General features: G+C 41.0%; 2 protein-coding genes across 2 annotated transcripts in view; one reads left to right on the top strand and one right to left on the bottom strand.

Annotated features, from left to right (window-relative positions):
* Nucleotides 1-21,817, top strand: COPB2 (COPI coat complex subunit beta 2). Its single transcript, XM_056849363.1, has 22 exons — nucleotides 1-93; nucleotides 3,804-3,941; nucleotides 5,494-5,580; nucleotides 5,979-6,105; nucleotides 6,773-6,921; nucleotides 7,645-7,791; nucleotides 8,047-8,146; nucleotides 8,892-9,034; nucleotides 9,248-9,447; nucleotides 9,604-9,714; nucleotides 10,141-10,229; nucleotides 10,315-10,421; nucleotides 10,594-10,737; nucleotides 12,126-12,256; nucleotides 15,386-15,593; nucleotides 15,853-15,963; nucleotides 16,432-16,646; nucleotides 18,403-18,495; nucleotides 18,576-18,756; nucleotides 18,889-18,957; nucleotides 20,184-20,279; nucleotides 21,533-21,817. Exons 1-22 carry the CDS (start codon nucleotides 91-93, stop codon nucleotides 21,623-21,625), a joined length of 2,742 nt encoding a protein of 913 aa, XP_056705341.1. The 5' UTR covers nucleotides 1-90; the 3' UTR covers nucleotides 21,626-21,817.
* MRPS22 (mitochondrial ribosomal protein S22) overlaps nucleotides 21,426-24,606 on the bottom strand; it is a 9,181-nt gene continuing 6,000 nt past the window's right edge. Inside the window, exons 5-8 of the mRNA XM_056849362.1 lie at nucleotides 23,986-24,069; nucleotides 23,735-23,880; nucleotides 22,438-22,540; nucleotides 21,426-22,113 (exon numbers count right to left, since the gene is read on the bottom strand). Of these exons, the coding sequence (XP_056705340.1) occupies nucleotides 22,021-22,113; nucleotides 22,438-22,540; nucleotides 23,735-23,880; nucleotides 23,986-24,069 (426 nt within the window). The 3' untranslated portion in view covers nucleotides 21,426-22,020. The remainder of the gene's footprint in view (nucleotides 22,114-22,437; nucleotides 22,541-23,734; nucleotides 23,881-23,985; nucleotides 24,070-24,606) is intronic.

Genomic DNA, 24,606 nt, shown 5'->3' on the forward strand with positions numbered 1-24,606 from the left:
CGGAGCCGGAAGCTCCACGTCGGTGAATTGGGGCTGGGAAGCGAACCTGGGATCCTGCGGCGGCTGCAGCCCTGCGAGGGAGCCGAAGCCATGGTGAGTTGGGGGCCGCCGGAGAGGGGGTGTTTCTCGGCGGGAGGGGAAGGGCTTGACCCTTCCTCATGGCCAGTGGGGATGGAGCAGGCATTGAGCAATGGCTGAGGCCTGTCATTTGTGGGTGGGGGGGGGGGGATAGAAGTCCTGCACCGTTTCTCCTCTCCCGCGGTGCTGGGGGGGGGGGGGCGCCTCGTTGCTTCTTCCTATCGCTCCTCCTCCAAGTCGTTTTTATTCCTTTTTAAGGAGAGAAGGTGCTTCTAGAAAGGTAGCCGTTTTAATGTGATATGACCGAAATAGAAAGATTTCTATTTACTGTGGCAGATGCTTTCGTCGGCTGTAGTCCCATGTTGTCGGATGCACGAAAAGTGTTACGTTCCTTCGGCGGGGGTGGGGTGGGGGTTATAGCTACAAAATAACCTCTCCTTCCCACCTGCTCCTCTGTTGTTTCATGCCTGTGACAAAGTGGGCTCTGATTCGTGAACGCTTAAGCCGCGATAGGTTTGTTATTCTTTTTCTTGGCATGAAGGTTCCTTGGATGGGAAAATCTGTCTGTGACATGCATCAGATAGGCAGAGCCACTGCCCAGGAAAAGGTAGCCATTTCATAAAAGTGTTACTTATTCTGTAACACCAGATTATTTATTTATTTAGAAAGTTTCTGTGGTGCCTCTCCAGAGATCTGCTTGAGGCAACTGTGCCTATTTTACCAGGTGCAGTGCAGTATAGCTGAGGTGGGCTGACTTAAGTCTGGAATGGTCTGTTGAAAGTAGAATCTCTGTGGTTCCCGGATGCATTTAGATATGCCAAGCAAGAGTGCACACTCCTAAGGAATAGCTAATTTGTATTAGAATATCCTAAACATGCACTTGTACTTAAAATGGGAGGATCATACCAAGATTCACTGACTTTGGCATTCTTTACAAGAATCCTAGTAACTGGTAGATGCTGGATAACCTGCTGGAAATTTGCTGGAAGTCTGCTGTCTAGCTTTCTGCCTCCCCTTTCTGTGCAGATCACAAATGACAGGAACCCTAATCTGAGGGTTTTCACTTGACTCCCTTGTAGAGCCGGTGGGGTGGATCTCTGTTCCCACTGAGAATGTATTCCTTGCCTTTCCGGCACTTCAGACTGTATTACAGTGTATAACTAGAAAAGAGATTGGGGTCATGGTGAGTAGCTCAACCTGACAGTGTGAGTGGTAAATTCCATTTCCCCCCTAGATCTATTTCCCGGTCAATTACTTGCTTGCATCTACCACTGGGAATGTGCAAATGCTCAAAAGTGGTGCTGCTATCACAGCATGCTCTCTGTAGCATTAAGGAGGTGGTAACCTGGTATCCATGTGTTTGCACAGAATGGACAAGCAGCATGGTAATGGTCATGTAACAGACAAATTTGAGAAGCAAGTTTTTTCTCTCCTACTCATACTTCTTCCATTTTATCAAGGGCAAATTGGGAAATTTTGTTTAGTACAGAACAAAAGGACAGAAGGAGGTTGAGACTGAGAAGGGCAGCCATGAAGGAGCCAGAAAAGATTCTTAAGCATAAGGATATGTCACTGGTAGCCAAGATCAAGTTAATACATGCCATAGTATTCCCTAATACTATTCATGGGTGTTAAAGCTGGACTATGAAGAAAGCTGACAGGAAGAAAGTAGATTCTTTTGAAATATGGTGTAGGAAGAGAGTGTTACGGATACTGTGGACTGCCAAAAGAACAAATCTGGTTTCTAGATCAAATCAAGCCTGAAATGTTCCTAGAAGCTAAAATGACTAAACTGAGGTGATCGTACTTTGGTCACATTATGAGAAGACAAGAGTCACTGCTAAAGACAATAATGCTAGGAAACGTTAAAGGCAAGTTAAAGGAAGACCCAACATGAGGTAGATTGACTATAAAGAAAGCCACGCCCCTCAGTTTGCAAGACCTGAGCAAGGCTGTTAATATTAGGACCTTGGGGGTTACCGCACTTTGTATTCCCAGCGATGTATTAAGAGTTTGAAAATGTTATAAAAAGCATCGCTTTAAAAGGGTTTTTGGATACCACGGCTTATAAATGGTTGGAAGACGTCTTCACAGCTAAAGGGGCCAAACAAAGTGCGAACAGTATTTTTTATAACATTTTCAAACTCTTAATACATCGCTGGGAATACAAGTGATACATAGGGACACCATGAGTCAGAAGCAACTTGACAGCACTTAACACATACACACAGCTGTTACCGCACTAGGTATTCCCAGCGATGTATCAAGAGTTTGGAAATGTTATAAAAAATTCTGTTCACACTTTCAGTGTATTCCCACCGATTTATTAAGAGTTTGAAATTGTTGCAAAAATACTGTTCGCACTTTAGCCCCTTTAGCTGTGAAGACATCTTCCAACCATTTTTTAGCCGTGGTATCCAAAAACCCTTTTAAAGCGATGTTTTTTTATAACATTTTCAAACTCTTGATACATCGCTGGGAATACATAATGCGGTAACCCCCACACAGAACAAAACTCTCCTATGAAGTATTTTGTCTTTTGGAATGAATGAAATTCTTTTTAAGGCAAATCTTTACTCTCACAAAATGTGTGGCATGACTTTTATGTCATACAGTTTATAGCATTAGATGATAGTTATAATGTGTACTGTAGATGCATACAATATATTTTCAAGGATATGTTTATTGCTTAAATTTGAATAATTTTGGCAACAGTTAATATGCTATATTTTTTTTGATAATAAATTATTTTGAAAGCTCAGTATTTTCAGAGTTATAAAGTTAAACTTGATATCCAAATATGCTGGTACTCCTATTATGACTGTATGGGACTGCTTCTGTCCAAATAATACACCTTTTCTTTTTTTACTAATTTCAACTTTTTTCTGCCTTCCTGATAGTAAAATTAACATACTGTACATGTGCTAAAGTATCATAGGGTGCAATGGTTTGCAGCTTCTAAAGCTTTGGGTATATTTGCAGTTTTAATTATAGAATCATAGAGTTGGAAGGGACCACCAGGGTCATCTTGTCCAACCCCCTGCACAAAGCAGGAAATTCACAACTACCTCCGCCACACACACCCCAGTGACCTCTACTTTATACCCAAAAGATGCCCAAGTTGTCCTCCTTCTCGTGATCTGCTAAGGCCATAGAATCAGCATTGCTGACAGATGGCCGTCTAGCCTCTGCTTAAAAACCTCCAAGAAAACTAAACAAAGTATACAATCAATAAATATGACAGATAGTACAATTTCATATGCTAACTGAGTTATAAAGAATGCATTTTATGTTGCTAAAACAGTAAAATAAGTTTAGGCTTGTTAGGAACGTATTGCATATATTTCATTTTTTTCCTAAAAGTTCCATTCCCATTGTTTTTTCTCATGGCTCCAGAATTTCTGGACCTTTTTTTTACAGCTGTTTCTGTATCTAAAAATGTTTCACATCCAGGATCATTCTTTATCCATTGATTATCGTGGACCTATGAGAATGCATTTTTTCATGCATAAAAATAATGATCCAGTAGTGATAGACTGGAGCTGTTCATAGTATGAACTAGACTAGATCTGTTGACCATTCTAGACAGTGCCAATAAGAGTGTAAGCTGATGTGCAGATGGAGGCAATGAGGTGCATGTACCTTATATAGAAATTACATTGCTTAAAAAAACGTAAATTTCTCATGCAGTTGAATTACACTCTTAACCTCTTTTGCTGTTTTAGCCTCTTCGACTTGATATAAAGCGTAAACTAACAGCTCGATCTGACCGAGTGAAGAGTGTGGACTTGCATCCCACAGAGCCATGGATGTTGGCTAGTCTTTACAATGGGAGTGTCTGTGTTTGGAACCATGAAACACAGGTAAGGGTTTGATATAAGGCATGGGGAGGGACTGTGGGCGGCTCAGTGGAAGAGTCTCTGCTTTACATGCAGAAGGTCTCAGCTTCAATTCCCAGCATCTCCAATTTTTTTAAAAAGGACCAGGCAGTAGGTAATATGGAAGACCTCTATCTGAGACCCTGGAGAGCTGCTGTCAGCCTGAGTAGACCGTACTGATGTTGGTGGACCAATGGTCTGATTCAGTATAAAGCAGCTTTATGTGCTTTCATGTTCAGTGAAAATGTATGTGAGCATGATTGACATTTGTCTCCTGGCAATAAAATGTGAAAAGAAGTCTCAGGCGTTGAGAATTTCCAGCTTTATGCTCATAATAATTCTTGGTTTTGCTACCTTTAAATGTATCTTTCTTATAAAGTATAGTTGCTGAACTCAACAGGCTAGTCTTGGCTTCATTAAATTTCTCTGATTCATTTTGTCGAAACAAAACACCAAGGGACTACAAGCAGTTGCAGGTACTATAAGAAGTTGTTATTGACTTAATCTGAATATATTGTTTCTGATCTAGATATGTCTGCATGAACAGAACAATGCATGGGTTTATGGGAGGGTTGTGAGACTAAATTAAGTAAATAAATGAATAGAATGAGTCTTGGGCTTATGTGTGTGCCACTCTCCTGTTGTGTTGCAATACCCTCCCTTCTTTCCTATTTGGAAGAAACCATAGTTTCAGAACTGGAAACCATGGATTGATTGGTCATTGCCCATGAAACCAGAACTGGAAATGACAGTCATTCACTCCTCCTTTCCATCTTTGCTGGGTATGTCTTGAAACAAGAAAGGAATTGCAGTGTATGAAGAGAGAGATAGAGGTGTATCTAAGCCTAAGACTTTCTCGTATCACACTAACCATGCAATCCTGAAAGGAGGGGCCTGAAGTGGCATAGGAGCTGGCGTGACCCCGTGCTGGCATCCCTGCCACTTTGCGCCATGGTAAGTGGCACGGGTGCTGGTCTGGGGGGCACTCACGCCAGCGTCGGGAAGCAATGCCACATTGCAGGCAGCAAAATCCCAGAAGCAAGCGCTAGCATGGGGGGGGGGTGTTCCCAGGGCAGAGCTGACGTTAGTCAACTCCCAGACCCCTTTCGGCCTGCGAACATACTTCTATGCTGCAACATTGCTATGCCAGCAAAATAGCTGTGGAGTCCTGTGTAACTCCATGGAAGAGTTTCATGGGTTTCTATTTTTTAATACACTTATTTTGCACAGTTGTGTTGCTCCTGGCTGTCAACTAACTACCCCCTTCAGGAATGGGCTGTAAATCATGATTTCACATTATGAGTGAGATGAGCCATAATGCTAGAAATATTTACATGAACTTTTACAGTGTGACCCTAAACCGAGTTGCAACCTTCTAAGCCTGTTGACTTCAGTAGACTTGGGAAGGTGTAGCCCTGCCTAGGATCTCACTGTTATTTCCTTTCAGATTCTGGTGAGTGGAAAAATAGCCGAAGACATTTAGAAAGCCATTTTGCATGAGTACATCTTCAAGTGAAATCTAAATTTTTATTTTCAGACACTAGTGAAGACTTTTGAAGTATGTGATCTGCCAGTCAGAGCGGCTAAATTTGTGGCAAGGAAGAACTGGGTTGTTACAGGAGCTGTAAGTTATCAACTTTTTTGTAGTTTGTAATTGTATTGGAATTTTGAAGCTAGTAATCACTAAAAAGTGTGTGTAGTTGGATATTTTCCTCCACTACTGGTCTTTCAGTGCACTAAATTGTCAAACTACTTAGATATAATATACATTTGGGGACGGTGGGAGGGCTAAAAGGTGATACGTATACAAAACACACCCTCAATATATTTAAGGAATAATAGTATGATTGAAGAATATACTGATTTCTTGTGTGAACTTTTTTCTTTTAAAAATCTGAAGAGGTACTGACTCATCTGTCTTTAAAAAAACAACAACCATTTCTGGAATTTTAAATACTATATGAATGATCATTCCATATATACAGAGAAAGTGATTTTCATTGGGATTTTGCTCTTCCATAGGATGACATGCAAATCAGAGTTTTCAACTACAACACTTTAGAAAGAGTTCACATGTTTGAAGCACACTCAGATTACATCCGCTGTATTGCTGTACATCCTACACAGTCTTTCATTCTAACCAGCAGTGGTATGAATTTAACTTTGTTGTATTATTATTTCCATATTTTTCCCATGTATCCTTTTGTAATTCTGTAATGAGAGCACCTGAACATGAATTGCTAGGAGGTAGACACTAGCTTAGATCTTACTGAGCAGCACTTGCAGATGTGAGCTTCCCTGCTACAAATGTTCCACTGCTGTGTGGCATTCATCCCAAAAACATGCCCCTGGCAGTCATTGGACATAAGGATCAGCAGTGGGGGGGGGGCAAAGTGGAAGGGGGGAGGCTTTGAATCTTTTTCAGTGGGATTATCTCTAGGAAGAAGAAAGGGGGAGTTGTTAGATCCTGTTCAAAAGCACTTGGGCATGACATGTTCAAATCCCATGTTCCTAGCTGAAGGATGTAGTCAGGGTGCTAAAGATTAGCACAAATTCTTTTTCACTGGAAAGGTGGAAGTTTTTCCAAAAGGTGATGTTGCCAAGAATAGTTTAAGAAGCAGAGCAACTGAATAATAATTAAACCTTTTGGGTCTCATGGAACTCTTCAGGCTGGATGGTCACCTCTCCCCCCACCCCACCCCAGTTATTTTGTTACTAAATTTACTGTGTGTAATTAACAGGCTTAAGATGTTTATGAAGCAGGTATTAAAAGATGATGAAAATCTTGCATTAACGATACTGTTTTCCCCTCCTAGATGACATGCTTATTAAACTCTGGGACTGGGACAAAAAATGGTCCTGTTCTCAAGTGTTTGAAGGGCACACTCATTATGTGATGCAGATTGTCATAAACCCTAAGGATAATAACCAGTTTGCTAGTGCCTCTTTGGACAGGACGATCAAGGTACGTTGATCTCTTACCTGGAGGTTTGTAGTGAAATATAGAACCTTCCTTTTATATTGTAGACCATGAAAATTATATTGTAAATCGCTGTAGGGTCCAAAAGTGGAGCAGCCTCCAGAAGTGGAGGGGAAGTGGTGTGGACTGCTGTTTATGCTTCTAATGCTTTGGACAGTATTTGGGTGGGGTGGGGGTTGACACTGATGTGTCCAGCATGAAAGTTCATGCATATGTTATGATTGCCAGGCAAGTTCTGCTTAAAATAGCATGATAGCCTGATTCCTGGGCTTAGTGTTCAGAACTGCTTACCATGTGGATGGCTGTCATGTTGAGGTAATTTACATTTCTGCCAGTGGCAGCCAGCAACATTAAGTGAGATGTGGGGTCAGCATGATAGTGATGATAACCAGGATAGGGATGAATTCCTTTTGAGAAACAACTTGAAGTGGTGAGTAGAATGTGTAGATTGGCCCTGAAAAGCAGACTTTTACTTCCACTTGATCTTGCATTTGGGGAATCCATCTGTGTTGGATTTAATCCAGTCATTGGCTTCAGAATCTAGTGATGTCTTCAATTTCCATATTTGTTTGAAGTTAGCAAGCAGCTGTATGTGTGCTGTGTCTTCCCCTACTTCTCAATTTCTGGAAAAAGGTGGGGGGATTTTGATGCAGAGTTGTAAAGATCTGGTAACAATTCTTAAGCATAATCACTTTGTGTTCTTGCAAGGTTTGGCAGCTTGGTTCTTCTTCACCCAACTTCACTTTGGAAGGCCATGAGAAGGGAGTAAATTGTATTGATTACTATAGTGGGGGAGATAAACCTTACCTAATTTCAGGAGCAGATGACCGCCTTGTAAAGATTTGGGATTATCAGGTATGTTATGTCCTGTTGTTCCTAAAACATTTTTTGTGTATTATGAAATAGATGAGTGGGATCTATTGGAGGAGGGGCTAAATGAAAATGATGTGTGAACATACTCAATTAAAGACTGATTGTTCCTGGATCTAAGTAACTGTGCTTTTGTAACTCTGCTGTTCCATTATGTTTACCAGTATTTAGTAAAAAGAACACAGATGTTAAAGATGCTGTTGAGTCTTTATTGGCATTTTCACTTTTTCTTCCTTCCAGAATAAAACCTGTGTGCAAACTCTGGAAGGTCATGCACAAAATGTATCCTGTGTTAGCTTCCACCCTGAACTTCCCATAATCATCACTGGCTCTGAAGATGGTAAATTGAAATTTCCTATTAATCTATAAACCATGAGAACTAGTTGTCATGTTAGTTTTATAATCGTTTTTGTTTTTCGTGATCATGTTTTCAGCAGTTAGAACTTTGCTGTAAGTAGTTTGTGCTTTACTTCTTTCAAATGCTTGTAAATTACTACATCTAATAACAAAAGAAGTGCAAAAGCCCTTGGCTTCTCAGTAACAGGTGACTGCCTTTGTTGCCATTCCTAAGGCACAAGCAAATTGTCTGCCATTCTACTAGTTTTGGTTCTTCGCCTTCTAGTTTTAATCTCTTCTTTTCCTGGACAATTGAGCATCTCAAGGCTCTTTGTCATCTTTGCATCTTGAATCTCTTTCTACCCTACACAGCTTACTTTTAAAAAAAGTTAGAGGGGTTTTTTGGGGGTGCCATCAAGTCATAGCTGACTTATGGCAACCCCATAGGGTTTTCAAGGCAAGAGAGGTTCAGAGGTGATTTGCAATTGCCAGCCTACATGTCACCCTGCTATTCCTTGGAGGTCTGCCATCCAAGTATTAGCCAGGGTCAGGGCTGAGAGTGTGTGACAGGCCCAAAGTCACCCAGCAAGCTTCCATGGTGTGCGTGGGGATTCGAACCTGGTTTTCGCAGGTCCTAGTTCAACACCTTAACCACTACAGCACGCTGTCTTGCATGTCTAAATAATACTGTATACAGTATCCCTGTTGAGGCTTTTTCTCACTTGAGTGCCTTCTCTCACTTCCCACAGGAACTGTTCGGATCTGGCATTCAAGCACATACCGCCTGGAAAGTACACTGAACTATGGCATGGAGCGGGTGTGGTGTGTGGCAAGCCTAAGAGGATCCAATAATGTGGCTCTGGGATATGATGAAGGAAGCATCATCGTTAAGGTATTTATTCTTGTAAAAATATGTGCTGCTTGTCTACTAGTTGAATATTTATACATGAGTGAGAAACCAGAAAATTTATTTGGTAGACTGCATTTGGAAGCTTAAATGTTACGGTAATTGCAAGCATCAGCAAGTTTTATGCAAATCAGTGTATTAGATATACAGGGAATTGTGTGTTTACTTCAGCTCTCTTCATTGGTCCTTTCTAATTAGCTTGGCCGTGAAGAGCCTGCCATGTCGATGGATGCTAATGGAAAGATTATTTGGGCTAAGCACTCAGAAATTCAGCAGGCTAACCTGAAGGCAATGGGAGACACTGAAATCAAAGATGGGGAGAGACTGCCTCTTGCTGTGAAAGATATGGGCAGCTGTGAAATATATCCTCAGACAATTCAGCACAATCCTAATGGGCGGTAAGGAATTTCTTTTTTCTGGAGATAAATGCTTAAATTATCTTTAAAGCTAGAGACACTTTGATTGTGTGTTTGTGCGTTTTCCTTATAAGCGCTTGTGTAATGCTTCTTGCATACTTAATTTACTGTTGTTTTTTAAAAAAAACATTTTCCCAGGTTTGTAGTAGTGTGTGGAGATGGTGAATACATCATTTACACGGCTATGGCGCTGAGAAACAAGAGTTTTGGTTCTGCTCAGGAGTTTGCGTGGGCGCATGATTCTTCAGAGTAAGTGGTGTTGCCATGTGCTTTCCCTATGTTCAATTGTTTCTATTAACCACTTTGAAAATCAGTATTGAAAGATGGTAAACAAACTTAGTAAGCGAGTAAAAAATGAAAGGGTGTGTGTATTTGTATGGTTGCCTTGGTACTGCTCAGGACCTATGGGTCACAGGAGCAAAGAAGGAAAGGAAGTGTATGGCTGGGCAGTATAGTCTAAGGGTTATGTTGGGGCAATTTGCACTAATTCAATCCTTTCCTGGGTCCCAGAAGACGGTGATGTTGGGGGGAAAAAAATGTAAACTCTAGTATTTCGGCCTAAAGGTAAATCTTGGTAGGCTGTATATTGCCTGTGTGTGTGCGCATGTGCAAAGTTTGATCTTTCTGGGTGAATAAGAAGTTGACTTAAAATGAATTATTTTGTTTTGTATGCAGGTATGCAATCAGGGAAAGCAACAGCAGTGTCAAGATATTTAAAAACTTCAAAGAGAAGAAATCTTTTAAGCCTGACTTCGGAGCAGAAGGCATGTGATGAATTTTATCCCCATGCCAATATTTGCTATATTCGGCAATGCTTTTGAGAATTGCTAAGTTTTATGTTCTCTGCAGGTATCTATGGTGGGTTCTTACTGGGTGTTCGATCTGTCAATGGCTTGGCATTTTATGACTGGGAAAATACAGAACTAATACGCAGAATTGAAATCCAGCCCAAACACGTGAGTTTTTTTCTTGATATACCATGCAGAACAGGGATTTTTTTTTTCAATGTATATTTCTTGGGAGCAGAATAAAAGTTCTTCAGTAGTTATTGCCAAAACCAGTGTTCTTTTGGCTCATTATACTTGTAGTAGCCCATATCTTTAAAGGCCTTTACTTGTTTCACTGTAGATTTTCTGGTCTGACTCTGGTGAACTCGTTTGTATAGCCACAGAAGAATCATTCTTCATTCTGAAATACATTTCTGAGAAAGTTGCAGCAGCTCAGGAGACACATGAAGGAGTCACTGAAGATGGCATCGAAGATGCCTTTGAGGTAACTACTTTTGGTTACAATAAGTAACAAGGATCTGATCCCTTGTCCTATAGATAACAAGAGTAGTGACAAATGTTAAAGATACCTACAGAAAGACACACCATTTTTCTTGTGTACGGTGTAGTCCTGCAGCAAGATAGTAGAAGTCAGAATATATGAGAAGGGCTCTGAAGATTAGCTATTAGACTTACAGAGCAATAGTCATAAACATGCATTTTATGACGATCTGCAGCTTTATATAAATGTGTATCACTAGCAGTGTTTCTGAATATGGCATATGCTTTAGCAATCCAACATGGTATAATGATTCAAGTAGTTTACTAGGAGAGGGGAGACCAAGGTTTAAATTCCCACTCCTACAGGTTGTTCTCTGGGTCAGCTGCTTTCCCGGATTATCCTACTTGATATCCCCTTGTCTTGAGGAATAAAGTGGGAAGTGGGGGGCACACATCATTGTGCTTTTTGGAAGGAGGTTGGATTAAAAATCAAATAACCATTTTGGAAGATTTGCAGAAGGGCAACAGAGAGAGAGGTCCTTTCCATTGGGTCACCTGGCCCATCTATCTCCTGGCATCTCGCTTCTCCATCACTGGCTAGTCATTCTACAGCTTAGTGGGAGGAGAGTGAGGTCTTTTATCCTGACCTACCTGGCTTAGTTGCCACTGTGTCCCAATTGGGGACAGCCATTCAGAGGGAGGCGGAGTAAGAAAAGCAAGGCCTCTTCTGAAAATATATATATATTCTGTTAGTTGCCTTGTATTTAGGAAAAATGAAGTGGAGATATATAAATACAATTATAACAAGTGGGGAACCTGCAAGACTTGCAGAGGAGGGAAACCCCCCCACAAGCCCTTATTTTCTCTGCTCTCCCCATTACTACTCTCCCTTCCCCTCCTGGTCGCTACTTTCTCCAATCCCACCCCATATGCACCTGTAGTCACCCTCCCCCCCCAGCCTCCCTTGTGCCTCGGTTGCTAGGCAACCCCCTAATGCTGAACATGATCTCATGAGATTTTTTTGCAAGATCTTGGCTGTCATTGTCCATTTGGGGGGATCTTTCTGCAAACCTAGGGTTTCCCTAGGTTCCCTAAGGGAACTAAAGCATACCTCTTTTTTGGGGGGGTAGATTTAATATCTGTTCTAAAAAGTATCTAAAGTTGGTAGATTTTTATACATCAGACCAAAATTCCACGATGTAAAAGTCTGTTACTAACAATGCCATTCTAATCAGCATAACACCCTTCTAAGACTGAACTGGAAGGTTGTTTGGGATTGCACTGTGAACCTGTTAAGTGACCCACTGTACTCCTATTGTTTGTTTTTGATGGATCCAGTCCAATTGCATACTTAGGATTATAATGGGCAAACATTTTTTTTATTGCTCCTAGGTCCTTGGTGAAATTCAAGAGATTGTGAAAACAGGATTATGGGTGGGTGACTGTTTTATTTATACCAGTTCGGTGAACAGGCTGAACTACTACGTTGGAGGAGAAATTGTCACTATTGCACATTTGGACAGGTGAGTATCTGATTGGACAATCGGAAATAAATTTTACTTGGTGTGGAAGGATTCTGTTATGAAGTATGTTGCAGCATATCATACTACGATATCCTAGAACACTGATAGTCAGTGGCTCAGGTTCCCCATGCCACTCTTCTGAACACCATTCCCCAATGTGCCTCCTGCCTCATGTTCCAGAAAAGTAGGTGAGGACATTGCCCAGTGGGGATCATGGTTGGCTGGTGGTGTCTACCTCAAAACAGCTGCTGCTGGAAGGAATGGAGGATGGATAAGCTGCAAGCTGCCCTGAGCTGTGAGCCCCATGCTAAGGATGGAAGAGCCCACCTCTCCAGATTCCCCCCCGACACACACACAAACGTACTTCCTGGGAGTACAAACTGCCGTTCCTGGGAGAAGAGCAAGCTGACTTCAGAGGAGAGAGAAAGCACCACCACAGCAGCAACCCGGGAAAAGAGCAAGCTAGACGTGGGGGTGGGGGTTACTCCCCCTTTTCCATGGCCAGCTTGCTCTGCTGAAGTGCCTGGAGGAATCACATTCTTTTCCTTAAGCTGCTGTGGAAGAGAGACCAAGAAGGAAGTAGAGGTCACATATTTATTTAAAGCATTGATTAGCCACCTTTCTACCTTTCAAGGTGGCTTACAATATAAAGTATCTTTAAAAACAAAACTTGTAATCACAATTCAGGACTGGCAGTAAATTAATCAGACAGTCCTAAATTTAAAAAAATCTTCAACTACCTCCTAAAGATTAAAAGTGAGGGGCCCCCTGAGGATGTTTCGTAATTGGAACATAAGACATCCCCCTTCACAGTGCTGCTGGTTGTCTCAGAGCAGGCATCTGCAGCAGGAAGCATAAGCACTATTTCTGCCCCTTGCTCTTTTCTCCCTCTTTCTGGCATGAGGTAGAGTAGTTTTGGCTTCTCACTCTCACCTGAGCTGCAGGCTTCATGCTGGGGGAGAAATCGAGATGACAGCAAGGGGAGCACGGGCTTCCCACTGCCAGAGCCTGCTCCGAGCCAGCCACCAGCGCTGTCTTGGAGTCTCCCATCAAAATGTTTGTGGCCCAATGGGGGCAGGTTCCTACGGCGGGAAGCCCAAGCACCCTGTACTTCCTTTGCTCTCTCCCCAGCACGAGGCCTACAGCTCAGGTGAGAGTAAGATGGATAAGACTGCTCTGCCTCATGCCAGGAAGAGAAAACAGCAAGGGGCGGAGAGTGTGCTTATGCTTCCAGCTGAAGAAACCTGCTCTGAGACAGCCAGCAGTGTTGTGAACCCTCTCTCCACAAGTGAGGGGTCTGCTCAAAGGCAACGCCTGCGTGACCTCTACTTCCTTCCAGCTCTCTCCCCAGCATAAGGCCGACACAGAGCAGGCTCTTGCAGCTACCGGCCAGTTCCAAGCAAGCAGGCTCTGCAGAGAAAAGACAGGCATTTCGCCCAGTAGTACTGTGAGCTTCAGACATTGGTCAAGGCTTCACACGTTTGCCAGGAGCACTCTTAATCTCTAGTCCTAGGCATGCTTACCTGAGAATAAGTCCTATTGGACAAAAATGGGGCTTACCTTTGAGTAAGCAAATGGGCAAAATCAACAACGGCCCTTACGTGTGCCTTCTCTGTAGTGGTCTCCACGTTATAGAATGGCCTGCCTGAGGAGGTCAGCAAGGCTCCCAGACTCCTAGCATTCCACAAACTTTGTAAAACCAAATTGTTCAGGAGAGCATTTTTATAAAGAAAGTGGGGCTGCATCATAAGATTGATCCAGCAAAATGCATTGGGTTTCTGCTGTTGTCATGCCATGTTCTACGTTGTTTATCATGTTATGCTTTGCTTTGTTCAGATGACTGCTCTGTTCCAAATTTCTGTAATCCTAGTCCTATTACTTTGCTTATTAGATGTATCATCCTATTGATTGCATTGGTCTATGTGGTGTAATCCACCATGAATCTCGGTGGAGAGACAAACTATACATAAAAATAGGATGACACTTTTAGTGACTTCATGGTTTGTGAGATAGGGGCTTTAAATTTGGTGGCTTTTAAAGCCATCTGGCTCTATTCTGGCTGATGGAAGGGAAAGTTAGAAGCAGCTCTTCAGAAATTGGGACGTTTGTGTCATTGATATAGGTCCAAGTTAAAACTAGCAGTTTTAAGTTTTAAAATACAACTTCTTGGAGATGATTATATCAGAGATGTGGAGATATAGGGGTTCTCGATCAATATATACCTTTGAATAAGGTTGTGGAATGGGGCAGCACACTGAATGCCAACCCATAAAACAAAACTCCTTGCAAGTACTAAACTTAGCAGAGAGAAGGGTTCTAACCACTTGCAATGTTAAGAGTTCAGCTTTGAAGAAAACTCTTAATAGAGAGAAGAAACTTTGTTTTGGTATGCAGTCTAATAATGAGTCCCGGAGAACTTGAAGGCTTGCACGCCGTCTTGTGTTGTAAGTCTGACTTGCAAGCCCTTCCCCTTGCTCCAGATGCACAAAGCTGGCTAAGTTTCACCAGCAGCGTGGAGGTACTCTGATAATTAAAGACTTAATTACTAGAGTGTATTCAGCTGTATTACTAGAGTGAGGTAGTCTGGTTTATAGCCATTGCAGATGTGGTATGCGAGCTAGAGTAAGTGCCATTAGTTTAGAACATGTTGAGCAGTGCCATTCATGAGGCAACGAGCAGTTGTTATGCCAGAGATTGTTAGTGCTATGGACCTTTCTCGCTGGGATGCTATTTAGGGTGCAGGGTGGCTTTAACAGCTTTGTGACTGCACACATATAGTCACACAATTCATCTCCCTTGCTGCTCACACACAAGACTCCAAGCCCTCTGCCTCTTCCCCTTGGCTTGTTTTCTCCAGTTCGCTGCTGCTTAGGGAAGTGGATGAGTTCCAGAGTTCTGGGGCTGAAGCAAAATCCCTTGATTTCTGCCCTGGCTGATTTCTCTATTAGCTGTTGTGGTGTGAGCTTTGCAGAGCAACACGAAGCTTCACATCAAACAAGGTATTCTTCCCTCAAAGTAAACAGCATCAGACCAGTCAGATGATTTCCTGAGCCTGACTTGCTTAAATCATTTCTTGGTTTATAGCTGCATGAAATTAATATATATCTATCTCTCTTCCTTTGTTTAAAGGACAATGTATTTACTAGGGTACATCCCCAAAGACAACAGGCTTTACCTGGGTGACAAAGAATTAAACATAGTGAGTTATTCCTTGCTAGTTTCAGTGCTAGAGTATCAGACTGCTGTGATGAGGAGAGATTTCAGTATGGCTGACAAAGTTCTTCCCACAATTCCAAAGGAACAGAGGACCAGAGTTGCACACTTCCTCGAGAAGCAGGTAAAAACACTTGCTGTGATCTGCCAAATAAAACCTTGGTTATGATAACTAAACTTAAATATTAATATCATAAATGGCTTTAGCAAGGTTGAACATTATCTGTAAATTACGTGTGTAAATGCATACGGACATTTATAGTTTTTCAGAACAAGCAGACAGTATGGGATTGGGACACATACTGATGCTTTCAGAGCTGTATCTTTTGGGTTGCTAGGAAACTTCTTTAACTGGTCTGACGTTCTGTTGTTGAAAAATCCAGGGTTTCAAACAGCAAGCTCTTGCAGTATCTACAGACCCTGAACATCGCTTTGAGCTTGCTCTTCAGCTTGGAGAACTTAAGATTGCATATCAGCTTGCTGTGGAAGCCGAGGTAAGCTAACACCATGTTATTAAAAAGAGGAGTCATCTTAAAATGCGTAAGAGTGGATTTGTATGACAGAAGTTGAGTTCTGCATGCAAAGTCACAGAATGACCTCCTGGGCTATTTTATGGCAGGCTTGAGCTGGAGTCAGGGAAGGGCTATGGAAGGATTAATTTAAGGTATTGGTCTACCCTGAGATTAGCTTTTAGCAAGGAGCCTTAACTGAGGATGACTTTTTTAGAGGAGGCAAGCTTATTGGTCCTAGGTGATAAGAGTAATGGAAGAAGTACTCCCTCAGCATTTTTTAGACTGACCTTGTATTAAGCAACATGTTTTCAAAGCAGGAGGGAAAGTACGGAAGAAAAAGCTAAGACCCTAACTATGTCTATAAATTAGTTTAAACGTGTGGTTTCCCCTCCCCTCTGATTCAAAATATGATACACACTTAAACCGGTTGAATTTCTCTCATCTACCCAGTCGGAGCAGAAGTGGAAGCAGCTTGCTGAGCTTGCAATCAGTAAGTGCCAGTTTGGCCTTGCCCAGGAATGCCTGCACAATGCACAAGACTACGGCGGCTTGTTGCTTTTGGCCACAGCTTCAGGAAATACCAGCATGGTGAACAAGCTGGCTGAAGGAGCAGAAAAAGACGGGAAGAACAATGTAGCATTTATGAGCTACTTCCTCCAAGGAAGGTCAGTAGCAGACAGTCCGATATACAGTGTCATCTTACTGTTCTTAAATAAAGGGAAAGATGGTTTCAAACCTTCGTCTTGACTTCAAGCAGTCATCTTTGTGTGATGTAATGGGAGTGTTGTAGTAGTACATTTATTGCGGCATTGCGCCAATAAAGAGTCATGGGAGTGCTTACGTTTTGGGCTCAAATATGTCATTTTCATTCCAGGGGTTATTTATTGCCTTAACAAAAATTCTTGGTGGCTTCAGCCAAGCCCTATTTTTATTGAGTATTAGCTGATACTTCAAAGATAAACTATGCCAGAGTTTTCATTTAACAGCAGTGAAGATACTGCATTGGACCCAGACAGCTGTTTGGGGATTTTGGGCTGGTGAAAGGAGGAGGAATAGGTTCCCTCTGGCCATCAAAAAGGTTATGCTGCAGATTGTGAGCCCTTCGTAGATGTGTGTGTTAAGTGCCGTTAAGTCGCTTCCGGCTCATGGCGACCCTATGAATGAAAGTCCTCCAAAATGTCCTAACTTTGACAGCCTTGCTCAGATCTTGCAAATTGAAGGCTGTGGCTTCCTTTATTGAGTCAATCCACCTCTTGTTGGGTCTTCCTCTTTTCCTGCTGCCCTCAACTTTTCCTAGCATGACTGTCTTTTCCAGTGACTCTTGTCGTCTCATGACGTGACCAAAATACAATAGCCTCAGTTTAGTCATTTTAGCTTCTAGCGTCAGTTCAGGCTTGATTTGATCTATAACCCACTGATTTGTTTTTTTGGCAGTCCACAGAATCCGTAACACTCTCCTCCAACACCACATTTCAAAGGAATCTATTTTCTTCCTATCAGCTTTCTTCACTGTCCAGCTTTCACACCCATACATAGTAATAGGGAATACGATGGCATGAATTAATCTAGTCTTGGTGGCCAGTGACACATCCTTACACTTCAAAAAATTTTCTAGCTCCTTCATGGCTGCCCTTCCCAGTTTCAGTCTCCTGATTTCTTGCCTGCAGTCTCCCTTTTGGTTGATGGTGGAGCCAAGGAATAGAGAGTCTTGAACAATTTCAATTTCCTCATTGTCAACCTTAAGTTGTGTAATTCTCCTGTAGACATTACTTTTGTTTTCTTGATGTTCAGCTGTAGTCCTGCTTTGGCACTTTCTTTTAACTTTCAGCAACCTTCGTAGATAAGACATATGATATGAGGGAAGGAGGGGAATTAGATGTGAGTTGGGGTGGGGGAACTGGCTGGATCCCACTCCTGTGCCTTAGATCTTTTATACCACCCCTATGCCTGAGCTTCTCTTTTTGCTTCAGAGTCATAGCATTACTTTAGGCTCTGGGTGTGTGTATTATGTGCAGTCTAGGTGCTTCCAACTGTTGGTGACCCTGTGAATGAATGACTTCGGAAATGTCCTATCATTAACAGCCTTGCTCAGGTCTTACAAACTGAAGACCTCGGCTTCCTTTTTTCAGTCAATCCATTTCATGTTGGGTTTTCCTTTTTCCTGCTGCCTTCAACTTTTCCTAGCACTATTGTCTTTTCCAGGGAGTCTTGTCTTCTCATGATGTGACTGAAGTAGGGAGAGTTCAGGCATGATTTGATCTAGAACCTGTCAGCTTTCTTCCCCCTGGGTATTCAACATTAATTACACCAGCATGGCTGCAAATTATATCACACTCATGTCTTTCTATTAGTAATCCTTATACTGTTAAAAACTACAAAAAATTAACAGATGAACAAATGCCTCCTAATTTATCTTTGTAGGCTTGACAGTTGCCTTGATCTCTTGATTAAAACCGGGCGCTTACCAGAAGCTGCTTTCTTAGCGCGAACATATTTGCCAAGCCAGGTCTCAAGGTAAATCTCTAAAGTGTGTTTAGAAGTAGTGGTTTAATTATAACTATCTTACTTATAACAGATGTGTGTCCCATCAACAGGGTTGTGAAACTGTGGAGAGAAAATCTCTCTAAAGTCAACCAGAAAGCTGCTGAATCCCTGGCTGATCCCACAGAATATGAAAATTTGTTTCCTGGATTAAAGGAAGCCTTTGTTGCTGAAGAATACATAAAGCAAACAAACGCTGATTTGCGGCCTGCCAGTGAATATCCACTTGTCACTGTAAGTGGTTGCAAGTTGTGAACAAATGCATATGAAATCAGGCAGATGACTCAGCAGTCAAGATTTCTTGTTGAGTTAGATTTACACAAGAATTTCTACTTATGTAACAGTTTCATCTTTTCTTTTTGGTAGCCAAATGAAGAGAGAAACATATTGGAGGAAGCCAAAGATTTTACACCGCAAATACAGGCAGCATTACAGGTCAGTGTTCATGAAATTCTGGGATAACAAGAATCTCTGCTGTAGATTTTTGTATTGTAACTTAAGCCAGGTAGACCACGGCTTTTCATGTAGTTGTAAAAAGTTTATCAAATGGATTGCTTGTCATGTCTGTATTTGAGATTCACTTTGATTGCTTTATAATTTTGTTGCTTTTCTACACACTTTACCATTGAAAGTGTCTTGAATGGCAGTGTAAAGCATTGTGTCAATGAATATGTAATAGTACCTTTTTGTTTTGGATGTAAATAACTTATGTTGCAGCAAGCTTGCCTGATTTCTGTAGCTTCAATAAATCACCTGCCATCTTGAACATTGCTCTATTTCTTTCGAGTTGCTGCAGGCACTCTGAAATAGCACTGAGCAATGGCTCTAAAAACCTCACTTTAATATTAATCTTTTTTGTGCAAAATCAAATTAACCAGCCTTCTAAATGTCAAATGAAAGTAATGAAAGTGGCAATGTTGCGTCCCTAAATTAAATAGCTGGCTGAATACGGGTATAAAGTGTAACTGCATGTGGCATTTGTAGATGGAAAGAAGGAAACACATCATAGCTTTCTGAAATGTGTTGAGAAATATAAAGTTGGCACGTTGAGTATGCTTTCCCAAAAAATATTCCGCTCCTTACCTTAACTGTTCCAGAGGAGGCCAGTTAAGGCGTGTGAATATGGTCATACTGTCTCAAAAGTTGATATGGCCTTGGTTTGTAAGGTCATTCAAGATGTGGCTAAATCCAGTTTTTCAGGTTACTTGGCACACAGCACCATATATCTATGACATTACACAACATAAACAAAAAATGAGCCCCTATCTTAATTGATGACAAGAGTAATGAGGGTTGAGTTGTGAACAAGTTCTTTCAGGGGGATAAGTTAAAGGATTCATGGGAAACTTGGGAAAGGAAGAGAGGAGGGGAATCCTCTTGTGATCAGGAACAGCATTCCGTGCATAAAGGCAGTCACCCAAGAGAGCAGGAGTCCCAAGAATGGTAAATGGAGCAGAAGCAAGTGACCGGCAGGGATAGGGAAAGTTGGACACATTCTGGGCCCTTTGTTAAGGAATTAGTATTATTGCTTAGTTGCATGACAGCTGTGTCATTCAGAATATGTATTTTGTGAGTGTCTATCGAAAGTTAGAATGGTGGTCCAGCATTTTCTTAGGCAGGACCCAGCAACCATTTTAAAGCCTTTTATTTTTCATCATAAGGAGTCTGAAGAGGAAGATCTAGTTCCCACTTCTAAGCCTGTGCTAGTGCCTCCGGTTGCAGGGACGGACCCAATTGCAACAATAAAAGATGAAAAGGTAAAAACTCAAGTGCGCCAAACAGAAAGACATCGTTCTGTTGGGAGGCTCCTATTCTGTCAGACATCCATCTTTCCATTCTTTCATGTCCTCTTTGGCAGTTTCAAAAATGCACAAAATGATGGGGTACAGTGATAGGTGGCTTTGGTCATTTCACATGAGGGAAATCACAGGGGGGTGAGTCTCATCATCCCACATTCCCTCTTCCTTTTAACTATGAGGAGTTGTGGGTGAAATGTATACATAACCCCATTCTGAGCAATAAGTGGGATAAATGTGTAGTGAACAAGAACTTTCAGAAGTGTGTAGTTGGATTTAAATGACTACATGCACTTAGAAGGAAAAATTGTTTGTAATATACAAGTTTAGTGCACCTTTGTATGCTGCTGGCTAACAGATTGGGAGGTGTTTAACATGGATATATGGCATTTGCATGAATGTACTAACACCAGACACTTATTCGACTTGTCTTTCACACACACTATTTTTACTCCTAGCCATAAAGCTACCCCAAACCCCCACAATTCTGAAAACTCATTGATGACTGCTGTCATACACTTGAAGTTTCAAAACAGAACCAGAGAGGCAAACTTGTATGATTTGCCGTTCCTGTTTTCAGATTCTGATTATTTTAATGCAGCCCTAGAAGACCTCGGCATAATATCCACCCAGAGTGCAACTCTTAATTCTCAACTGAGCAGGTCTTCTCTAGAACGAGCTAACATTGACACAGGTCACTGCCATTGTTGGTAGCAATGAAATACCTACACTTGACTCCCCATATGTCAGATAAAAACCTACTCACCCTGCTTGTATGCAACAATAATCATAACCTGTAAGCCATTAATATTTTACTTACCTGCTTAAAATGCTACTGTCACACAGTATCTTAATATTACTTACACCACTCTGACTCTGCAGCAAAATTGTATGGTACCAGTCTATCTTGTCCAGTTGCTTAATTTCTATAACCACAATATAAATATCTTCTGGCTTTGTTATGGAATGCTAACTATACTTACTTGTACAGTCTATAAAGCTGCTTTAATTACCACTGTAAGTTGTGTGTTAATGTCATCTGCTGAAGATGGTGATAGCAAACATGTTTCAATTTTTCCACTCTGCACAGAATAAGCAGGCGGAATGAAGAAGGCTTCTTTCTTGGTGTCAGTTAGCAGGACTAGACCTCTACAGTTGTGATACACAATGCTTTGTTAAATACCAGGCATCTAACTCTGCACTTCCTGCTTTAGGCCCTATTGGAACTGGATGAAGATTTGGATAACTTAGACCTGGAGGATATTGATACTACCGATATTAATTTGGATGAAGAGATGTCCGACTGAGTCTTCTTAAAAATGACCAAATTTCTTATAAAATTGCCTCTCCCTACACTCGTATTCCTTTTTATACTTAAGTTGGGTAAACTAGGTAGGAACAGATCTGTAAAATGCATCAAATAATCATTTTTCTGTTGTTTAGATGATCTTAGATTCTGTTGCAAACACTTGTTCCCCAATAAACGTCTTTACAGTTTAGACTCCTTTTCAGTGTCCTTACAATACTAAGTATTGTACTTGCAAAATTACGATTTTAATGGAAAGGTAGAATACTTACTTGATCAAACAGGCCAGATGTCTTTTATCCTATAGGAATATTGTGACAATATTTTATTTAAGTTCTATGTACATTTTAGAGGCTTCAGATATCACACAAAATGAAATGGATCAAGGGAATCATTTTATGAAGCTTCAGACTGAGGCAAATTTTCTTGATAAGCCCGAAGTGCTAGTTCAATATATCCAGCTCTCTGTACTTCTGTCTTCACAAAAGTCTATAATGAATTAAAATAGGAATGAAGCAGCTTTGGAAAAGTTCAACAGCTTAAACATTAGTTTAGCAAGTAATCTTGAAATACTGTTCTAACAGGTCTTTATCACCTTACTTTATGAACAGTGCTCTGACATTCAACATGGCAAGTTATACAAGTGTAAGAACTCTGCTTTTAGATAGGTTGCTTCTGATCTTAGCTGCACCACAATACTTCATTCTTGTCTTGAAGCTAAGTATAGCCAACAATCAGCTGTGTCACCCTACAGTATTTATGGATGTATTCTCTAGCTTTTTTTAACATTCATAAGCAGGAAACTATATATACCTTAATTAAATCTAGCCCTTGGAGATCTTGTGCTTCTCTTGCGGACTGGCAATCAGGGTGGAGCATGTGATAAAGGTTGACCAGACTTGTGGCATCTTCCAACCTGAAAAAAGTTCATTTACAATCAGAATCTAGATATTCACATCATTAGTGTTTTTTGGAAGCATAATGGTACCTAAGGTAGTCAAACCGCATTGAGATCTAGATTCACATCCATGATTAGGTTAACTAATTTTCCTCTGTTCTACCTACAGTAAGTATGGATCAGTCCATGTAAAAATGTTTGCTCAATATAATGGGATTTATATTGAACTGTATGGTTTCGTAACATTTCTAGTTCAGTTTCTCTATTCAGATAGATAGTAATACCCTTCTTTATTAAAAAATCAGACATTTCCCATTTAGGATTAAATTCTTTATAAGCCTCAAACCAAGCGTAATATAAGTTAGCTGTTTCGTGCTTCACTTTAAAAAAAAGCTAGTCTACTCACAAGCTGGTTGACAGTGCAGTCCTATGCACAGTTACTGCAGTCTAAGCTTCCTGAACTGAAACATTGTATAGGATAGGACTGAGTTTTGCACAGAGTTCTGTAGTTGCACATGCCCCTTAACTCAGTTAAAGAGACGTGCCTGCTATGTGTACGAACTCCTTTTGTTTTCATGGAAGCCACTTACCAAAACATTTAATACCATTAAGTAACAAACACGGTCCCCATTTTAAAAAAACCATACGTGGTTGCCGTTACAATTAGGACAGACAGCTGTGAAGTCCCTATCTATAAGTTACTTGGAAGTTTTGGTTCAATGGGGTTTACTCCCAGTGACTGTATTCATTAATTAGTTTCAAAAGCCACGTGTTAAGAAAAATATAGTCTGTTGATAGTCTGCAGGGGAATGATAACCCAGGGGCACTCAAGGTCATATACTGCCTCTGTATTTTGGGACAACCCCATTTTTAGAGGTATGGGTAGGGCTCAATGCTTTCAGCTACTCTTGTACACAAATGCAAGGACAACAATGGGACACGGGCAAAATCAAAAGCAGCCAATGTCTGGGGAATGAGAAATTAAACAACTGAGTCACACTAATCCATTAAGCACAAGACAACAGCCCAAAGTTTAAGTGAAAGCTGATTACATCATTGTTCCTACTCACATTTTAAAAGCAATATAACCTAGAACTCAATAGATTAGATGGCTCACGATGAACAATTTAATACAATATAGGTATGGGAAACAAGTAACATTTATGGCGATTCCTTTGCATGTACATTTTTAGCTCATCAAGTAGCACTTACAGATCCCTCTGAATCATGTCAATCAGCAACCCATCTGTCCTCTTCCTATTTACAAGGTACCACACCATTCCTCCAAAGTGTCTTGTTGAACGCAGAAGGTCATACTTTGCATGCTTATCAATATCTTCATACGTACAGTGATGAACCTGCCCAAGAAAGAGTTGAAATATTAATGTTAGCTTTCTGGATTTAAATACATGTAGTCATCTCTGTAATGCCCAAAATACTCTTCTCCAATGCTAGGAACTCACCCTGATATAGTCAGGTGAATCCGGCTCAAATTGCACAAGGCAGAGATTAAGGAGCTCTTCATGACGGTCCTGAAGAAACACAGTCTAAAACAACAATTGTTACTTCATTTCAATCCTGTGCATCTCTCAACAAAAGACCCTAGTCAGTAAAAACAACAAACCAGTTCTAGAGAACTGCAATACAGGTGAACTTTTCTTCCAGGTACAAGCAAGGAAAATATGCAAACCAGTGCCCTAAGGGGATGGTAGGAACAGTTCAAGTAAAAATACACCCCTGCTGTTCAAACTGAGGCTTCCCATAATGTTTGGGGTTACAGCAATTAGATTTCAGTACATTCACTGACAAAGAATATAAACATTTTGATGATCCTGGAAGCAAGTTATTGTTTTAAAAAATACTTTCTTTTCCTTATGGTTAAGAAACTAACTTGCTGATGGAAGGAAAGGCTATCTTTTAATATTTTCTTAATTAGCATTTTCACATTTGTCTAGCGACAAACTGATTTCAAAACGTGTATCAGTTCAAGGTCTGTCGTCATTGTGAAAGATCCAGATATACAGCATATAAACAATGTTCAAGTTAGTATTTGCCTAAGGATCTTGCTTTTAAAGGAAAGCTAA

The sequence above is a fragment of the Euleptes europaea genome, chromosome 5 (assembly GCF_029931775.1).
Source record: "Euleptes europaea isolate rEulEur1 chromosome 5, rEulEur1.hap1, whole genome shotgun sequence".
Taxonomy (NCBI): domain Eukaryota; kingdom Metazoa; phylum Chordata; class Lepidosauria; order Squamata; family Sphaerodactylidae; genus Euleptes; species Euleptes europaea.

What these genes read in the sequence shown, in the direction of transcription:
- COPB2 (XM_056849363.1), top strand. An exon ending in TTGCCAAGCCAGGTCTCAAG is followed by an intron (nt 18,496 to 18,575) that starts GTAAATCTCTAA and finishes TCCCATCAACAG; the next exon opens with GGTTGTGAAACTGTGGAGAG. An exon ending in CAACAATAAAAGATGAAAAG is followed by an intron (nt 20,280 to 21,532) that starts GTAAAAACTCAA and finishes TTCCTGCTTTAG; the next exon opens with GCCCTATTGGAACTGGATGA.